Genomic DNA, 16,876 nt, shown 5'->3' on the forward strand with positions numbered 1-16,876 from the left:
GCCAACCAGAGTCCAGCATTTCTCTTTCTATTTTCCATGAGCATTTGAACAGAAATATTTACAGATATTTAGATTCTCCAGAGTTCAAGTGTGAAAACAGAGATGTTTTCTTCACCGTGACGAAGTCACTGAGGTCACAGAGGTCACTGAGAAGGTTCCAGTCTGATGTTTGACGATCACCTGTGAGTCCTTCACCTCTGTATCTGTACATATTTACTCTGACTGAGCTGAGTCACACGATCAATAATGACTGAGACAACCATTCAGCTGTTTAACTGTTAACCACTCACTCTGACACACCAAAGTCACTCACTCTGACACACCAAAGTCACTCACCCTGACACACCAAAGTCACTCACTCTCCCACACCAAAGTCACTCACTCTGACACACCAAAGTCACTCACTCTGACACACCAAAGTCACTCACCCTGACACACCAAAGTCACTCACTCTCCCACACCAAAGTCACTCACTCTGACACACCAAAGTCACTCACTCTGACACACCAAAGTCACTCACTCTCCCACACCAAAGTCACTCACTCTCTCACACCAAAGTCACTCACTCTCTCACACCAAAGTCACTCACTCTCCCACACCAAAGTCACTCACTCTCCCACACCAAAGTCACTCACTCTGACACACCAAAGTCACTCACTCTCCCACACCAAAGTCACTCACTCTGACACACCAAAGTCACTCACTCTCCCACACCAAAGTCACTCACTCTCACACACCAAAGTCACTCACTCTCTCACACCAAAGTCACTCACTCTCCCACACCAAAGTCACTCACTCTCCCACACCAAAGTCACTCACTCTGACACACCAAAGTCACTCACTCTCCCACACCAAAGTCACTCACTCTGACACACCAAAGTCACTCACTCTCCCACACCAAAGTCACTCACTCTGACACACCAAAGTCACTCACTCTCCCACACCAAAGTCACTCACTCTCACACACCAAAGTCACTCACTCTGACACACCAAAGTCACTCACTCTCCCACACCAAAGTCACTCACTCTCCCACACCAAAGTCACTCACTCTCCCACACCACAGTCACTCACTCTGACACATCAAAGTCACTCACTCTCCCACACCAAAGTCACTCACTCTCCCACACCAAAGTCACTCACTCTCTCACACCAAAGTCACTCACTCTCTCACACCAAAGTCACTCACTCTCCCACACCAAAGTCACTCACTCTGACACACCAAAGTCACTCACTCTCCCACACCAAAGTCACTCACTCTCTCACACCAAAGTCACTCACTCTCTCACACCAAAGTCACTCACTCTCCCACACCAAAGTCACTCACTCTCCCACACCAAAGTCACTCACTCTCCCACACCAAAGTCACTCACTCTCTCACACCAAAGTCACTCACTCTCCCACACCAAAGTCACTCACTCTCCCACACCAAAGTCACTCACTCTCCCACACCAAAGTCACTCACTCTCCCACACCAAAGTCACTCTCTCCCACACCAAAGTCACTCACTCTCCCACACCAAAGGCCTCCATCACTAACTTACAATGACTGATTTTAGTGAATTCGAGCTTTTAAAATATTTACTTTAGACTTAACTCAGTGACACAAAGTGACCACACGAGGCAGCAGAGGACCAGCAGCTCCTGTGTCCCTGTGAGCTAAAATCACTGGTTTTCTCTCTGGACTTTGGTGTGTGAGAGTGAGTGGTTTACAGATGTCGATGTTATGAGCAGGACCTCTATCATCAGACTTTAGCTGATAAAACCATGTCCTACATCAGAACTCTGTCATCAAAGTAAACATGTCCACATACTTTGACCCTTCGGTCAATAACCCCCCCCCCACACACACACACACACACACACACACACACACAGTCAGACAGAGACACAGAGGAGACGGTGTCTGCTGGATCAGGTCCTGAGGTTCTACAGGTTCTAAAGGTTCTGGTTGCAGATGTGGATCATGACTGACTCATCATGGAGAGCAGCTGTTCTGCTGCTGTTGCTGTTTCCCGTCTGCTTCACTGACCACGGTACCACTTTACTACATCTGTGTTAGCTTTAGCCGTTAGCTGTGGACTCACAGGACAATGTTAAAGGGACAGTTCACCATGTTTTATCTTCAGTGTTAGAATGACGTCTGTAAACCTCTCACTCTCCCACACCAAAGTCCACAGAGAAAACCAGTGATTTTAGCTCACAGGGACACAGGAGCTGCTGGTCCTCTGCTGCCTCGTGTGGTCACTTTGTGTCACTGAGGTTAACCTAAAGAAAGGATTTTAAAAGCTGAGTCAGCAGCAGGGGGCGCTCACAGCAGGATGATAACGTGTTTGTCCTTCTAGTTTTCCTCAAAGGTCAGCGAGCGTCGCAGCTTCTGGAGAGAAGACGACGAGCGAACTCACTGTTCGAGGAGGTCAAACCAGGTGTGTGTGTGTGTTTACACCTGTTGTTGTTTGTTTGTTTGTTTACTCCTGACTGTGTTGTTGTGTTGTTGTTGTTGTGTCTCCTCAGGAAACCTGGAGAGGGAGTGTGTGGAGGAGCAGTGTGACCATGAGGAGGCCAGAGAAGTGTTTGAACAGCCGCACATCACGGTACGACTTCTCTCGTCCTCTCCTCGTCCAATCACAGCAGCTCTTACATCAGCACTAATGTCATGTGATCTGTTCTCTGCAGAAAACGTTCTGGATCAAGTATCTGGGTAAGAAGTTACACTGTTACACTGTTACACTGTTACACTATTACACTGTTACACTGTTACACTGTTACACTGTTACACTATTTTAACTGTTGCTGTGACCATGTTTAACTGTGGAGAGGTCAGGTTAGAACAAACATTAAAGTCCACACACACACACACACACACGCACGCACGCACACACACACGCACACACACACGCACGCACACACACGCACGCACGCACACACACCTGTTGTCTCTGTGTGTTTCAGACTGTAAAGGAACTGAATTGACGAGAACACAAGACAACATCGACGTCATCAGACAGTGTATCCAAGGTAAACAACAACAAGTCTGTTAATATAACTTTATTGATCTGATCATTCTACAAAAAAAACGTGCCATTTTGCGTCTCCCTCACAAATATAATCTGTATTTACATCAAAACATTCAAAATCTTTGTTGGTATGATATGGTAAACAAATAATCTTCACTTTAAATATTCATACATTAATACTTTCAAAGTATTTTAAAGTATGTATAAATATGGCATATTTTGTCTTTTCAGAGGGGATAAAATCTAATCATCTAAAAATATTTTAATGAACATATGACACTTCTCTTTAATTATTAACCTTTTTGGAATATTGAAAAAACTTATGTCCCTATATGTCACGTCAAATGCGTTACTTTGGATAAACACGCCCCCAGGACCAATGATCACAGAAATGACTTCATATTCAGGATTGTGAAATCATCTGATGTTTCTGAAGAAGCTGCTGAACAGAGAAGTGAGAGCTCGTCTCTTTTTGTGACTTTTTACCGAGTTGTGTGTAGTTTGCCTGAAGGGGGCGTCACAGCGCGTTACCATAATATCATGTAGTAAAAGGTTAAACATTTTAAGAACAGCATGTTTTGTCCCTAAATAAGTTTGAAATCTTATTATTTATTTATTATTATATCAATTTTCATCTCTAAACACTTTGAATGTAAACAGGGAGGATAAATGTCTCATAATATACCAGAGTTATTCTGAAATAATACTTCAAATACTTTTTAAATACTATCTGGTGTTGGTAACGCGATTGACAAAACACATGATTGATTATTTTAGGAAATAAATGAATAAATAAGAAACCTGAGATGTTTTTATGACACAATAAAATATACTTTGAAAAGAAGATTTTCAGAACGGCACGTTTTCATAGAATGACCATATATATACATCAGTGTGTGTGTGTGTGTGTGTGTGTGTGTGTGTGTGTGTGTGTGTGTGTGTGTGTGTGTGTGTGTGTGTGTGTACAGGAGAGTGTATCATTGGCTCTGGAGTGAACTATGAAGGAAACATCAACATCACAACATCAGGACGTCAATGTCAGAGCTGGAGTCATAACTTCCCTCATCCAATCATGAGGTGATTATTAACTTATTAACTAACAACTACAACTACCTGTGTCTGTAGATGGACGTCCTGTCTGTTGACCTGTCTGTTGACCTGTCTGTTGACCCGTCTGTTGACCTGTCTGTTGACCTGTCTGTTGTCTGTAGTTGACCTGTCTGTAGATGGACGTTCTGTCTCTTGACCCGTCTGTAGTTGACCCGTCTGTTGACCTGTCTGTTGACCCGTCTGTTGACCCGTCTGTTGACCCGTCTGTTGACCCGTCTGTTGACCCGTCTGTTGTCTGTAGGGAGTATAACGTGTCAGAGATGGACGTTCTTAAAGAGAACTTCTGTCGTAACCCTGACAACCGTCCTGAAGGACCTTGGTGTTTCACTCGTGATGCGACCGTTCAGAAAGAGCAGTGCCGTGTCCCAGTGTGTGGTAAGAATCAGCCAATCACAGGCCACATCGTCTCCATGGTAACCGTGGTAGCCATCAAACATTGTCTGTGGTTTTCCAGGCCAGACGTTTGTCCCGCCCACTCTGGCCCCTGAACCAGTCCAGTCTCAGGAGTGTTTAGTTAACTTTGGTCTGGATTATGTTGGAGACGTGTCAGTGACTCTGGGAGGACACACCTGCCTGTACTGGTCCTCACCTGAGGTCAAGCTCCTCAGTCAGGACAAGGACTTCCTCCCTGAGGTCAGTCTGCAGGGAAACAAGTGTCGTAACCCTGACAACGACCCTGAAGGACCCTGGTGCTACGTGGACGTCTCTGGAAACATCACCATCGACTTCTGTGACCTCAACATCTGCGGTAAATAACACAGGAAACAAAGACTGAGTCTCCGCCTCTTACCTGTCTGAGTCTCCACCTCTTACCTGTCTGAGTCTCCGCCCCCTCTAACCTCCTCTTACCTGTCTGAGTCTCCGCCCCCTCTCACCTGAGTCTCCACCTCTTACCTGTCTGAGTCTCCGCCCCCTCTAACCTCCTCTTACCCGTCTGAGTCTCCGCCTCTTACCTGTCTGAGTCCCCACCCCCTCTCACCTGAGTCTCCGCCTCTTACCTGTCTGAGTCCCCGCCCCCTCTCACCTGAGTCTCCGCCTCTTACCTGTCTGAGTCTCCACCCCGTCTCACCTGAGTCTCCACCTCTTACCTGTCTGAGTCTCCGCCCCCTTTAACCTGAGTCACCACATCTTACCTGTCTGAGTCTCCACCTCTTACCTGTCTGAGTCCCCGCCCCCTCTCACCTTAGTCTCCGCCTCTTACCTGTGAGTCCCCGCCCCTTCTCACCTGAGTCTCCACCTCTTACCTGTCTGAGTCTCCGCCCCCTCTGACCTGAGTCTCCGCCCCCTTTAACCTGAGTCACCGCATCTTACCTGTCTGAGTCTCCACCTCTTACCTGTCTGAGTCTCCGCCCCCTCTAACCTGAGTCTCCACCTCTTACCTGTCTGAGTCTCCGCCCCCTCTAACCTGAGTCTCCACCTCTTACCTGTCTGAGTCCCCGCCCCCTCTCACCTGAGTCTCCACCTCTTACCTATCTGAGTCTCCGCCCCTTCTCACCTGAGTCTCCGCCCCCTCTGACAGAGGACGAGCTGCTAGCGGAGGACGTAGCGGTGGACAGCGGGAACAGAGAACGTTCCGTCCTTGGTCCGCACAGAAAAACCTTCTTTCAAGTTCGCAGTTTTGGAAAAGGAGAGCTCGGTAAGGTCGGCCACGCCCACCCAGACAGGTGGACTGACCCGATTGGTCGATGGAGTGATTGACACCTGCCATGTCCCTGTGTTGCAGAGTGTGGACAGCGCCCCCTGTTTGAAAAGATGAACAAGAAAGACGCGAAGGAGGACGAGCTGCTGGAGTCGTACCGCGAGCAGCGAATCGTGGGCGGCGACAACGCAGAGGTGGCCTCGGCGCCGTGGTAACCACACGCGTGACGCACGGTCACCATGGCGACCAGAGACTCCGCCCCCACGGTGACACGTGTGTGTGTGTGTGTGTGTGTGTGTGCAGGCAGGTGATGCTGTATAAGCGCTCACCTCAGGAGCTGCTGTGTGGAGCCAGTCTCATCAGTGATCAGTGGATCCTCACGGCCGCTCACTGCATCCTCTACCCGCCCTGGAACAAGAACTTCACCATCGACGACATCCTGGTGCGCCTGGGGAAACACCACCGCGCCAAGTAAGACGCAGGCTCCGCCCCCACGCCGTGAACACGCCTCCTCACAGCCAGAGGCCGTTCTAGAGTCTGTAGGGACCAAAGCAAACATTCACAGGGGGCCCTTCATTCAACCAGGGTTCATCACCAACGAAAAATTTATGAGTTCAAAAGATTATTTTGAAATGAATGAAATAACCTTGTAATAAAAAAGTATGTGAAAATATAAATAGAAAGAACATTAAAATACTGTAAATAGCTTTTAAAAAACTTTATAAACTTAGATAAAAAAATACATTACACTGTAAAGAACCCACATTATAAAACAATATCAATATATAGAACAATAAAATACTGTAAATAGCTTTAAAAAACTATATAAACTTAGTAATACTGTAAATAACTGAAAAAAACACATATAATTTAAAGGCGCCATATGTAAGAATGTGGCCAAAAACTGTTACTACATTCAAATTCAAAATACCTCTTAGAGGTCTTTTAGGTTTCGTTTTCTGACGTAACTGTTCAACCCGTGGTTGCTCGGCAGCTGAGACTCTACTGACTGCAATGATTGGTAGACGGCGGTAGGTGGCGCCACATGACGCCAAAACATAAACATGATTTGCAGTCTGCAAAATATTTTGTCTGTACTGTTGTTGTTGGTGAGTTCAGTTTGTTATGAACATTATTCCTGAGTCTGTGACATATTAGGAGGATTTTATCATTTATTACATAATGAACCTTTAAGTAAAAAAGATATGTATGAATCTGTGAATAATCCTCTTCATTTTCAATAACTAACACAGGTTAAAGTGAGGTGGGGCCCCTTTAGGGGGGGGTTTCCTACTGAGATGTCATTGTTGATTAAGGGGGATGGGGGGGGGGGGCCCGAAGCAGCTGCCTGCCCTGCCTGTTCACGAGCTCCGCCCCTGCTCACAGGTTCGAGCGAGGCACCGAGAAGATCGTGGCCATTGATGAGATCATCGTTCACCCAAAATACAACTGGAAGGAGAATCTGAACAGAGACATCGCTCTGCTGCACATGAGGAGACCAATCACCTTCTCTGATGAGATCTTCCCCATCTGTCTGCCCAGCAGGAACGTGGCTAAAGCGTGAGAACATTAACGCTAACATAACACAACAAGAGGTTAACGCTAACATAACACAACAAGAGGTTAACGCTAACATAACACAACAAGAGGTTAACGCTAACATAACACAACAAGAGGTTAACGCTAACATAACACAACAAGAGGTTAACGCTAACATAACACAACAAGAGGTTAACACACATATAACAACAAGAGGTTAACGCTAACATAACACAACAAGAGGTTAACGCTAACATAACACAACAAGAGGTTAACGCTAACATAACACAACAACGGGTTAACGCTAACATAACACAACAAGAGGTTAACGCTAACATAACACAACAAGAGGTTAACGCTAACATAACACAACAAGAGGTTAACGCTAACATAACACAACAAGAGGTTAACGCTAACATAACACAACAACGGGTTAACGCTAACATAACACAACAAGAGGTTAACGCTAACATAACACAACAAGAGGTTAACGCTAACATAACACAACAAGAGGTTAACACCCATATAACAACAAGAGGTTAACACCCATATAACAACAAGAGGTTAACACACACTCACAAACACTGTGTTGTTGTTGACGGTGAGTCACACGTCTCTGCTCCTCAGTCTGATGTCACAGGGGTTCAAAGGTCGTGTTGTTGTTGTGTTGTTGTGTTGTTGACAGTGAGTAACAGTGTCTCTGTTCCTCACAGTCTGATGTCACAGGGGTTCAAAGGTCGTGTCAGTGGTTGGGGGAACCTTAAGGAGACGTGGAACCCTGCGTCCAGGAACTTACCCTCAGTGCTTCAGCAGATCCACCTGCCAATCGTAGAACAGAGAACCTGTCGTAGCTCCACCTCTGTCAGGATCACAGACAACATGTTCTGTGCTGGTAGGACATGCAACATGCCCCGCCCCTTTAGACCACGCCCCTTTGGGTACTGCCCCTTTAGACCACGCCCCCTCCGCTCACTGTGTGTGTGTGTGTGTTCCAGGTTACCGGGCAGAAGATGCTCAGCGTGGAGACGCCTGTGAGGGAGACAGTGGTGGACCGTTTGTGATGAAGGTGACATTATTGACATTATGACCACTACATGAGTGTGTGTGTGTGTGTCTGTGAGTGTGTCTGTGTGAGAGTGTGTGAGTGAGTCTGTGTGAGTGAGTCTGTGAGAGTGTGTGTGTGTCTGAGTGTGCCTGTGAGTGCATGTGTGTGTCTGTGAGAGTGTGTGTGTCTGTGAGAGGGGGTGTGAGTGTGTGTGTGTCTGTGAGAGGGGGTGTGAGTGTGTGTGTGTCTGTGAGAGGGGGTGTGTGTGTGTGTCTGTGAAAGTGAGTGTGTGAGTTTTGACAAATGAACTTCAGAATAAAAGCTTCCAATTATGTTGTTAAATGTTGTTGATTACTTTTACTTTATTACTGTGTGTGTGTCTCTCTCTCTCTCTGTGTGTGTCTCTCTCTCTCTCTGTGTGTGTCTCTGTGTGTGTCTCTCTCTCTCTCTGTGTGTGTCTCTCTGTGTGTGTGTGTGTGTGTGTGTGTGTGTGTGTGCAGTACCCAGCAGAGAGTCGTTGGTATCAGATGGGCATCGTCTCGTGGGGTGAAGGTTGTGATCGTGACGGGAAGTTTGGCTTCTACACTCACGTGTACAGGATGAGCAGGTGGATGAAGAAGGTCATCGCAAGGTCGGGAAAAGACGACGACGGCGCCGACTGAAGACCACGCCCATCGTCTTCACTTCCTGTTCTTACCATGCAAATAAAGATCACTTCCTGTCTACCACTGATCACTTCCTGTTTTGAGGATGAGCAGCAGCACCTGTTGAAATGGCTTTTCAGAATAAAAGCATGGGTTCCACTGAGATGACATTTGAACATTTTATTATGAAAGTGTTCATGAAGGATCATCAGTCCACACACACACACACCACAGAGGATTAGCTCCGCCCCCACGCCGCTGCAGCTCCTGCTGTGATTCAGGCGTGGTCTGTGGCGCCCCCTCTGTCCGTGTTGTGTGTCAGCAGGTGTCGGTTCAGGTGTGTTTTGCGTGTGTAGCTCTTTGTGCAGAACACACACGCGTACGGACGAACGCTGTCATGTGACAACATGTGTTTCTTTAAGTCAAACTTACGACGCAGGCATTTACCACAGTCTGGACACGAGAAGGGCTTCTCACCTGTAACACAACAACAATACAACACGAGGTTAACACAACGACAACACAACAAGAGGTAAACACAACCACAACACAACAAGAGGTTAACACAACCACAACAAAAGGTTAACACAACGACAACACAACTAGAGGTTAACACAACGACAACACAACAAGAGGTTAACACAACGACAACACAACAAGAGGTTAACACAACCACAACACAACAAGAGGTTAACACAACCACAACACAACAAAAGGTTAACACAACGACAACACAACTAGAGGTTAACACAACGACAACACAACAAGAGGTTAACACAACGACAACACAACACGAGGTTAACACGAGAGGTTAACACAACGACAACACAACACGAGGTTAACACAACCACAACACAACAAGAGGTTAACACAACGACAACACAACAAGGGGTTAACGGTTAAGTGAGGACCAGCATTTCCACTTTATAAATCAACACAATTACAAATATCTACTTCATGAATGACATCTACAAAGAACTACTGGTTGCAGTACCATAAAATGTCTGCAGGTGGAGCCTCAGAGCAAAAAGGGCTGGAAAACTTTTTCGATTTTTTTTTTTTGGTCTAAAATTTTACAAAAACATCACACTTATACAATGTCGACAAAAGTAAAAAAAAAAATTTGACACAAAATCTTTGGTCCAAAATTTGACCCAAACGTCATACTATATTATGTTGTCCAAAATTTGAAAGAAAAAATTTGACCCAAAATTTTGGACCCAAAATTTGACGAAAACGTCATACTACCATGTCGTCCAAAATTTGAAAAAAAAATGTTACCCAAAATTTGACAAAAACATCATACTGTCGTCCAAAATTTGGAAAAAAAATGTTACCCAAAATTTGACAAAAACGTCATACTATACTGTCGTCCAAAGTTTGAAAAAAATATTTGACCCAAAATTTTTGACCCAAAATTTGACAAAAACATCATACTGTACTGTCGACCAAAATCAAAAAAAAAATTTGGCGCAAAATTTTTGACCCAAAATGTTACAAAAACATCATACTATACTATGTCGTCCAAAATGTGAAAAAAAAATTTGACCCAAAATTTTACAAAAACATCATACTATACTGTCGACCAAAATAAAAGAAAAAAATTTGACGCAAAATTTTTGACCCAAAATTTTACAAAAACATCATACTATACTGTCGACCAAAATTAGAATTTTTTTTTTTTTTTGACAAATTGAGTATAGCATGTTATAGCAACCTACGGAAGTGATTTCAATGAAAACAAAGTGAGGACCGGCCAAAATGTCCTCACACCGTAAAAATGACCTCACTTTGTTGGTTAAAAACTCTCACTGGTCCTCAGTATGCCGCAAGTACAAGAACACACACACACACACACACACACACACACACACACACACTCACCGGTGTGTATCCTGCGGTGTTCGGTCAGGTGACAGGAAATGGAGAAGGCCTTCCCACAGTCCCCACAGACGTAGGGTCGCTCCCCCGTGTGCGTCCTCATGTGCTTCTGCAGGTCACCACCAGAGGGCCAGCCTTTCCCGCACACCGTGCACACGTACGGCCGCTCGCCCGTGTGCCGCCGCACGTGCACGTTGAGTCCGGCGAGCGCGGTGAAGTCTTTTGGACAGTAGGGGCAGCGGTAGGGCCGCTCCCCCGTGTGCGTCCTCAGGTGACCCTCCAGACCGTCACGCGTCTTGAAGCGTTTGCCGCACTGAGGACACAGGAAGCGACTCTCGGCGCCGTGGGTGGAGCGGTGAGACTGTAGAGCGCTCACAGACACGTACGCCTTACTGCACACGTCACACTGGAAACAACGCTCGGCGTGAGAGCGCTGGTGGATACGCAGCTGAGTCACACCTGAGGACACGCCCACAACTGTCACAGACACGCCCACAACTGTCACAGACACATCAACCTGGTCCTACACCTGAACCTGAACCTGGTCCTAGACCTGTGACATAAACCTGAACCTGAACCTGGTCCTACACCTGTGACATAAACCTGAACCTGGTCCTAGACCTGTGAAGTAAACCTGAAACTCGTCCTACACCTGTGAAGTAAACCTGAACCTGATCCTGGACCTGTGACGTAAACCTGGATCTGGATCTAGACCTGTGACATAGACCTGAACCTGGTCCTAGACCTGTAAAATGGATCTGGTTCCAGACCTGCAGAGTATGTTATCTTGAATCTCCACAATGGGTCTGATTCTTGTTCTATCTCTGTGAGTTAGATCTGATCCTGAATCAGGTCAAGACCTGTAGAATGGATCAGGGTCTGGATCAAGGTCTGGATCAGGGTCTGGATCAGGACCTGGTTGCAGACCTAGCTTACAGTAGCATGAGTGTGTTACCTGAGAAGCTGAGGTCACAGAATCGACAGGTGTACTGCGGTGTAGCGCCCTCTGCTGAGTGAGTCTGCAGGTGTCTCAGCAGCTGCGTCTGAGAAGTGAACGTCTGCTCACACACCGAACACCTCAGGTCAGGCGGACGCTCCCTCGTCGTCTCCAACACCCCATCAGAGGTGGCTCCGCCCCTCTTCAGGTGCGTCTGCTTGTGATTGGTCAGACTGGACAGGTGGTGGAACTCTCTGTCACACTGGCTGCACTGGTACACGGGTCGAGCGCGGTGGCTGCGCTGGTGCGTCAGGAGCTCGGGTTTGGTTTTGAAGACGGCGTTGCACTGGAAACACGACAGAGACCTGACAGGGCGGGGCTCTGGGGGGCGGGGCTCCGGGGGGCGGGGCTCTCGGTCAGGAGGGCTGGGCTGACGGTGCAGGTTTAAAACACCTGCCGAGGTCAAGGCTGCGCTGCAGGACTTGTTGGTGCGCAGGTGACGGATCACCTGTGGTCAGAGAGCACGGCTCATCAACAACAGCTCCCCCTGCTGTCAGGACGGTGACACTGCAACGTGACTCACCTGAGAGCGGTAGATGAAACACTTGCTGCACTGAGGACACTTGTGAGCCACACGCTGGGAATTATGGGAAATGCTGAACAGGGCATTAGCCGTGACCTCAGAGCAGGAGACGCCTGATTGGTCGACTGTAAGAGAGGCGGGATTTAAATAATCAAATGATGAGTTTGTGTTTGTTCAATGTGTGAGTGTGTGTGTGTGTGTGTGTGTTACCTGTGTCTTCTGATTGGACAGCAGGACACTCTTTCACCCTGGAAACAAAGATGAGGACACTTTAAAGCTCAGACTGTCACAGACCCCATCATCAATGACTCAGACTTTTATTTTGAAAAGTGAAAAGTTGTATTTCAAGATGGACAGAGACTTTTATTTTGAAAACCGCAGATTTGTGCTTTTGTGTGGATGGACAGAGACTGAGGCTTTTATTTTGAAAACTGCAGAGTTGCATTTTAGTGTGGACAGACTGAGGCTTTTATTCTGAAAACTGCAGAGTTGCATTTTAGTGTGGACAGAGACTGAGACTTTTATTTTGAAATCTGCAGGATTGTGCTCAAGTGTGGATGAATAGAAACTTTTATTTTGAAAACTACTTGTTTGTGTTTTAGCGTAGACAGATAAAGACTGTGGCTTTTACTTTGAAAAATGCAGAGTTGCATTTTGGCGTGGACAAACGCTGATACTTTTATTTTGAAATCCACAGGGTTGTGCTCAATGTGGATGAATAGAGACTTTTACTTTGAAAACTGCAGGGCTGTGCTTTCGACGATAAATGAAGAGAAAAAAGGCTTTTATTTTGAAAACCCATTGGTTCAGAGGGAATAAAAACCTTGATGAAGACACTGAGGACACTAATGAGACTGACCCGTCCACCTGCAGCATCACTGGTGTCATGGCGTGTTCATCGCCGCCCCCTGCTGGACACTCATTGGACGCCTCCTGCTGGACAGGTGACACGTTCTGACCAATCACAGCCTCCTCCTCCTCCTCCTCCTCCTCCTCCACCTGGTCCTGCTCGTCCTCCGTCATGACCACCACCTCCACCTTCACCAGCTCCACGCCCAGCTCCTCAGGGACAACCTCCACCCCGACAGCAGGGTCTTCACGAGGCGGCTCACGATTGGTCAGTTTGGTGACGAGGGGGTGGGACCAGGCGGCGAGGAGGGTCTTCTCTGTGTCACGACCCACTGAGGAAAAATGACACGATATTCACGTAAACAACGATATTCACGTAAACACGGATAAAACCACGTCACCTGACCAAGAACACTCAGACTCTTATTGTGAAAACAGCAGGGTTGCATTTGCGTGTAGACAAAGACAGACTTTTATTTTGAAATCTGCACAGCGTGTTTTAGCGTCAAACAAAGACTGAGGCTTTTATTTTGAAAACTGCAAGTTAGTGTTTTAGTGTGCATGAATAAAGAACAAGGCTTTTATTTTGAAAACTACACAGCATGTTTTAGTGTGGATGAACAAAGACAGAGGCTTTTATTTTGAAAACAACAGGGTTGTGTTTACGTGTGGACAAAGACAGAGTTTTATTTTGAAAAAACTGCAGGGCTGTGATGTCATACCTGTGGTGGTCGCTTGGCCCTGTAAACAGCTCTGATTGGTCAGCAGCTCCCGCAGATCCTCAGGCTCCGCCTCCTGCAGACAGTCCTCCACACCAGCAGGGACAGCGTCGAGCTGGGACGCCACCTGAGAGACACACAGAGGACAGACACACACTTCAAATATCTGGACAGAGACGGCTTGTCGTCATGGCAACAGGTGTGTTTGTGTGTGTGTGACTGAGGACCTGTTTGAAGTCAGGCACAGGAAACAGCTGCTCAACCCTGGACAGGAAGTCAGACACCAGGGACAAGAGGGCGGAGTCAAACCTGTGGTCAAAGACTTCCTGAAACAGACAACATCAGGGGGCGGAGTTATTATTTAAAGTGACAGTGTTTCCAATGCTGCAGTGGTCAGCACTGACCTGCAGGAGGCACTGTCTCTCAGCGGCGCTCAGCGCCTCTTTATCGCTCAGACGGACCAGCGCCGAGCGCCACTCGTCTTTCTTGTCGTCAAACTGCTGAGACACAACAGAGACAAACTTTGGTCCTCACATCCCAGAATGCACTGCAGCCTGGTCACATGTCACATGACAGCAGATTCCTCTCTCACCGTAGCCTCGGAGACGGGGGGTTTCCTGTCCAGCTGAGCGTCTTTGTCCTCTCGATCTGAGAGCGTCTCCTGCACAGTGTGGACGGACAGAGGCTTTTATTTTGAAAACAGCATGACGTGTTTTAGTGTTGATTAACAGGATGGGACTTTTACTTTGAAAATTGCAGGGTTGTGTTTGAACATGAATAAACAGACTGGGACTTTTGAAAACGACACAATGTGTGTGTGTGTCTCTGTGTGTGTGCGTGTCAGGAAGTTTAATTAACAAAAGTTCTGTTTCTGTGTGTGTGTGTGTCTGTGTGTGTGTCTGTGTGTGTCTGTCTCTGTGTGTGTCAGGAAGTTTAATTAACAACAGTTCAGTTTCTGTGTGTTCAGTCAACAGCAGTTGAAACTCTTCTTCTTCTTCTTCTGTGTGTACTGAAGACAGGAAGTGGTGGGCGGAGCTCCAGTGAGCAGTGGCGTGTAAATATATACATGTATAACATAACGCAATACACACACACACACATCAAACACACCTTGGCCCTCAGAGCGAGCAGCAACAGTCGCCTCTGCCTGTCCGTCAGCAGCTGTGGCACCGCCTCCGTCACCGTGGCAACAAAGTCCTCCAGCATCCCATAGTGCTTTACGCTCTGCTGCTGAGCGACCTGCCACATGGCCGCCGTCAGCAGGCGGAGAGGAGGCACAAGGAGGCGCAGGGAGGAGAGGGGGAGAGGGGAGGCTGCAGGGAGGAGACATGGCCGTCAACATCAACATGGCCGTCAACATAAACATGGCCGTCAACATAAACATGGCTGTCAACATAAACATGGCCGTCAACATAAACATGGCCGTCAACATCAACATGGCTGTCAACATCAACATGGCCGTCAACATAAACATGGCCGTCAACATCAACATGGCCGTCAACATCAACATGGCCGTCAACATCAACATGGCCGTCAACATAAACATGGCCGTCAACATAAACATGGCCGTCAACATAAACATGGCCGTCAACATCAACATGGCCGTCAACATAAACATGGCCGTCAACATAAACATGGCCGTCAACATAAACATGGCCGTCAACATAAACATGGCCGTCAACATCAACATGGCCGTCAACATCAACATGGCCGTCAACATCAACATGGCTGTCAACATCAACATGGCCGTCAACATAAACATGGCCGTCAACATCAACATGGCCACATTCCATTTCTCTGGGTTATTACTGGTCTCAATTCACAACCAAAGTCCATGTAAAATACTGCAGATTTAACTACATTTAGCATCTTTGAAAAACGAGTCAAGCCAAAAAGAAGAAATCCGAGTATTTAAGATTCATTTCTTTGTTTTGTATGATGAAATTAGGTCATAAAAATACTAGACAGGACGTAAAATATAAGTTTTAACTTAAAACTACAGTCAATAAAACATTTTTCTTCTAAAAATCTAAGCCTCTCAGATTTGAACCCTTGTCTATGAAGTCCGTTCAGTTTCTAATAAAGACTTGACTTTTCGTGGTTATGTAATTTGAAGATTGAACAATAATTATATGCATTTAAATTGTATGTATATGTGCAAATATATACACACATATACATATATCCACATACTTATATATTTATATATATACAAATACATATATATATATACACACACAAACATATATATATATATGAACGATTTGAGCCACTGTAACGTCAGTAAACAAATCAAATGACATATATGTAACGGTGTTTTACTTATAATGTCGTTTAAAAGACAATGATCGTACACACAGATGTTGCTCCTAAGCCGAAGTGACGAACACATTAAACAGATTTACAGAAACCACATCGTTGTTTTCTAGCTTGTGTTAAACTTTATCTTTGGATCATTGAATTTTAAAAACGCTGCTTTTATGAACGGAGTCTGGGTCGCGTCGGTCCCGCACAGGTTGTTTTGCTAGCTGGCTAGCAAACATTAGCTCCTGAGCCGCGATAGATAAACCTGTTCCCGGTTAATACGCACCGGTATTAAACCGGTATTAAACCGGCGTGTATAACGCGTCTTCACGTACCCATTCCGTACTGTTCCAATCCCGCTGTCGAGCTGAAACCCGGGTTATCAGCGCGTGACTGAGGCGACAGTTAGCCAAGTTAGCCGAGACCCCGTCTCCACACCGGATGTTAAACAAACGGCGTTAGAAGCGCTTCCGGTGTCACATGTATTGTACACAGTTTGTATCAACACATAAACACATATATGTCAAGTATTTAACCTGGTTCAACTTCACAATATCAAACTATTCATTTACATGTTTGTACATTTTGTCATTTATTACTACGCAGGGCCGT

At 46.3% G+C, this 16,876-nt stretch overlaps 2 protein-coding genes across 3 annotated transcripts; one reads left to right on the forward strand and one right to left on the reverse strand.

Annotated features, from left to right (window-relative positions):
- Positions 1 to 1,963: 1,963 nt before the first annotated feature.
- f2 (coagulation factor II (thrombin)) lies at positions 1,964 to 9,009 on the forward strand (the record flags this gene model as incomplete). The annotated part of the gene is made up of 15 exons (XM_083908755.1): positions 1,964 to 2,033; positions 2,343 to 2,423; positions 2,512 to 2,591; positions 2,674 to 2,698; positions 2,950 to 3,015; positions 3,983 to 4,091; positions 4,366 to 4,499; positions 4,579 to 4,872; positions 5,644 to 5,760; positions 5,848 to 5,974; positions 6,067 to 6,234; positions 7,150 to 7,323; positions 8,016 to 8,194; positions 8,298 to 8,368; positions 8,848 to 9,009. The coding sequence occupies 15 exons, from the start codon at positions 1,964 to 1,966 to the stop codon at positions 9,007 to 9,009; spliced, it is 1,857 nt and encodes a 618-aa protein (XP_083764881.1).
- Positions 9,010 to 9,196: 187 nt separating this feature from the next.
- Positions 9,197 to 16,712, reverse strand: LOC310942913 (uncharacterized protein). 2 transcript variants are annotated; one of them, XM_083908380.1, is made up of 12 exons: positions 16,600 to 16,712; positions 15,071 to 15,273; positions 14,553 to 14,621; positions 14,365 to 14,457; positions 14,188 to 14,286; positions 13,964 to 14,087; positions 13,252 to 13,573; positions 12,603 to 12,640; positions 12,393 to 12,517; positions 11,828 to 12,317; positions 10,876 to 11,331; positions 9,197 to 9,468 (listed from the first exon to the last, which is right to left on the reverse strand). In XM_083908380.1, the coding sequence occupies exons 1-12, from the start codon at positions 16,601 to 16,603 to the stop codon at positions 9,269 to 9,271; spliced, it is 2,223 nt and encodes a 740-aa protein (XP_083764506.1). In that variant the 5' UTR covers positions 16,604 to 16,712; the 3' UTR covers positions 9,197 to 9,268. The 2 variants fall into 2 exon arrangements, with proteins under 2 accessions (XP_083764506.1, XP_083764505.1); XM_083908379.1 differs by having other exon boundaries at positions 14,365 to 14,460.
- Positions 16,713 to 16,876: the final 164 nt, after the last annotated feature.

The sequence above is a fragment of the Microchirus variegatus genome (assembly GCF_963457635.1).
Source record: "Microchirus variegatus genome assembly, chromosome: 22".
Classification (NCBI taxonomy): domain Eukaryota; kingdom Metazoa; phylum Chordata; class Actinopteri; order Pleuronectiformes; family Soleidae; genus Microchirus; species Microchirus variegatus.

Excerpts from the sequence above, each read along its gene's own strand:
- LOC310942913 (XM_083908379.1), bottom strand. Across the intron at positions 14,622-15,070 it reads TGCTCGCTCTGAGGGCCAAG|GAGACGCTCTCAGATCGAGA; the intron begins GTGTGTTTGATG and ends CACACTGTGCAG. Across the intron at positions 14,287-14,364 it reads AGAGACAGTGCCTCCTGCAG|GAAGTCTTTGACCACAGGTT; the intron begins GTCAGTGCTGAC and ends TGTCTGTTTCAG.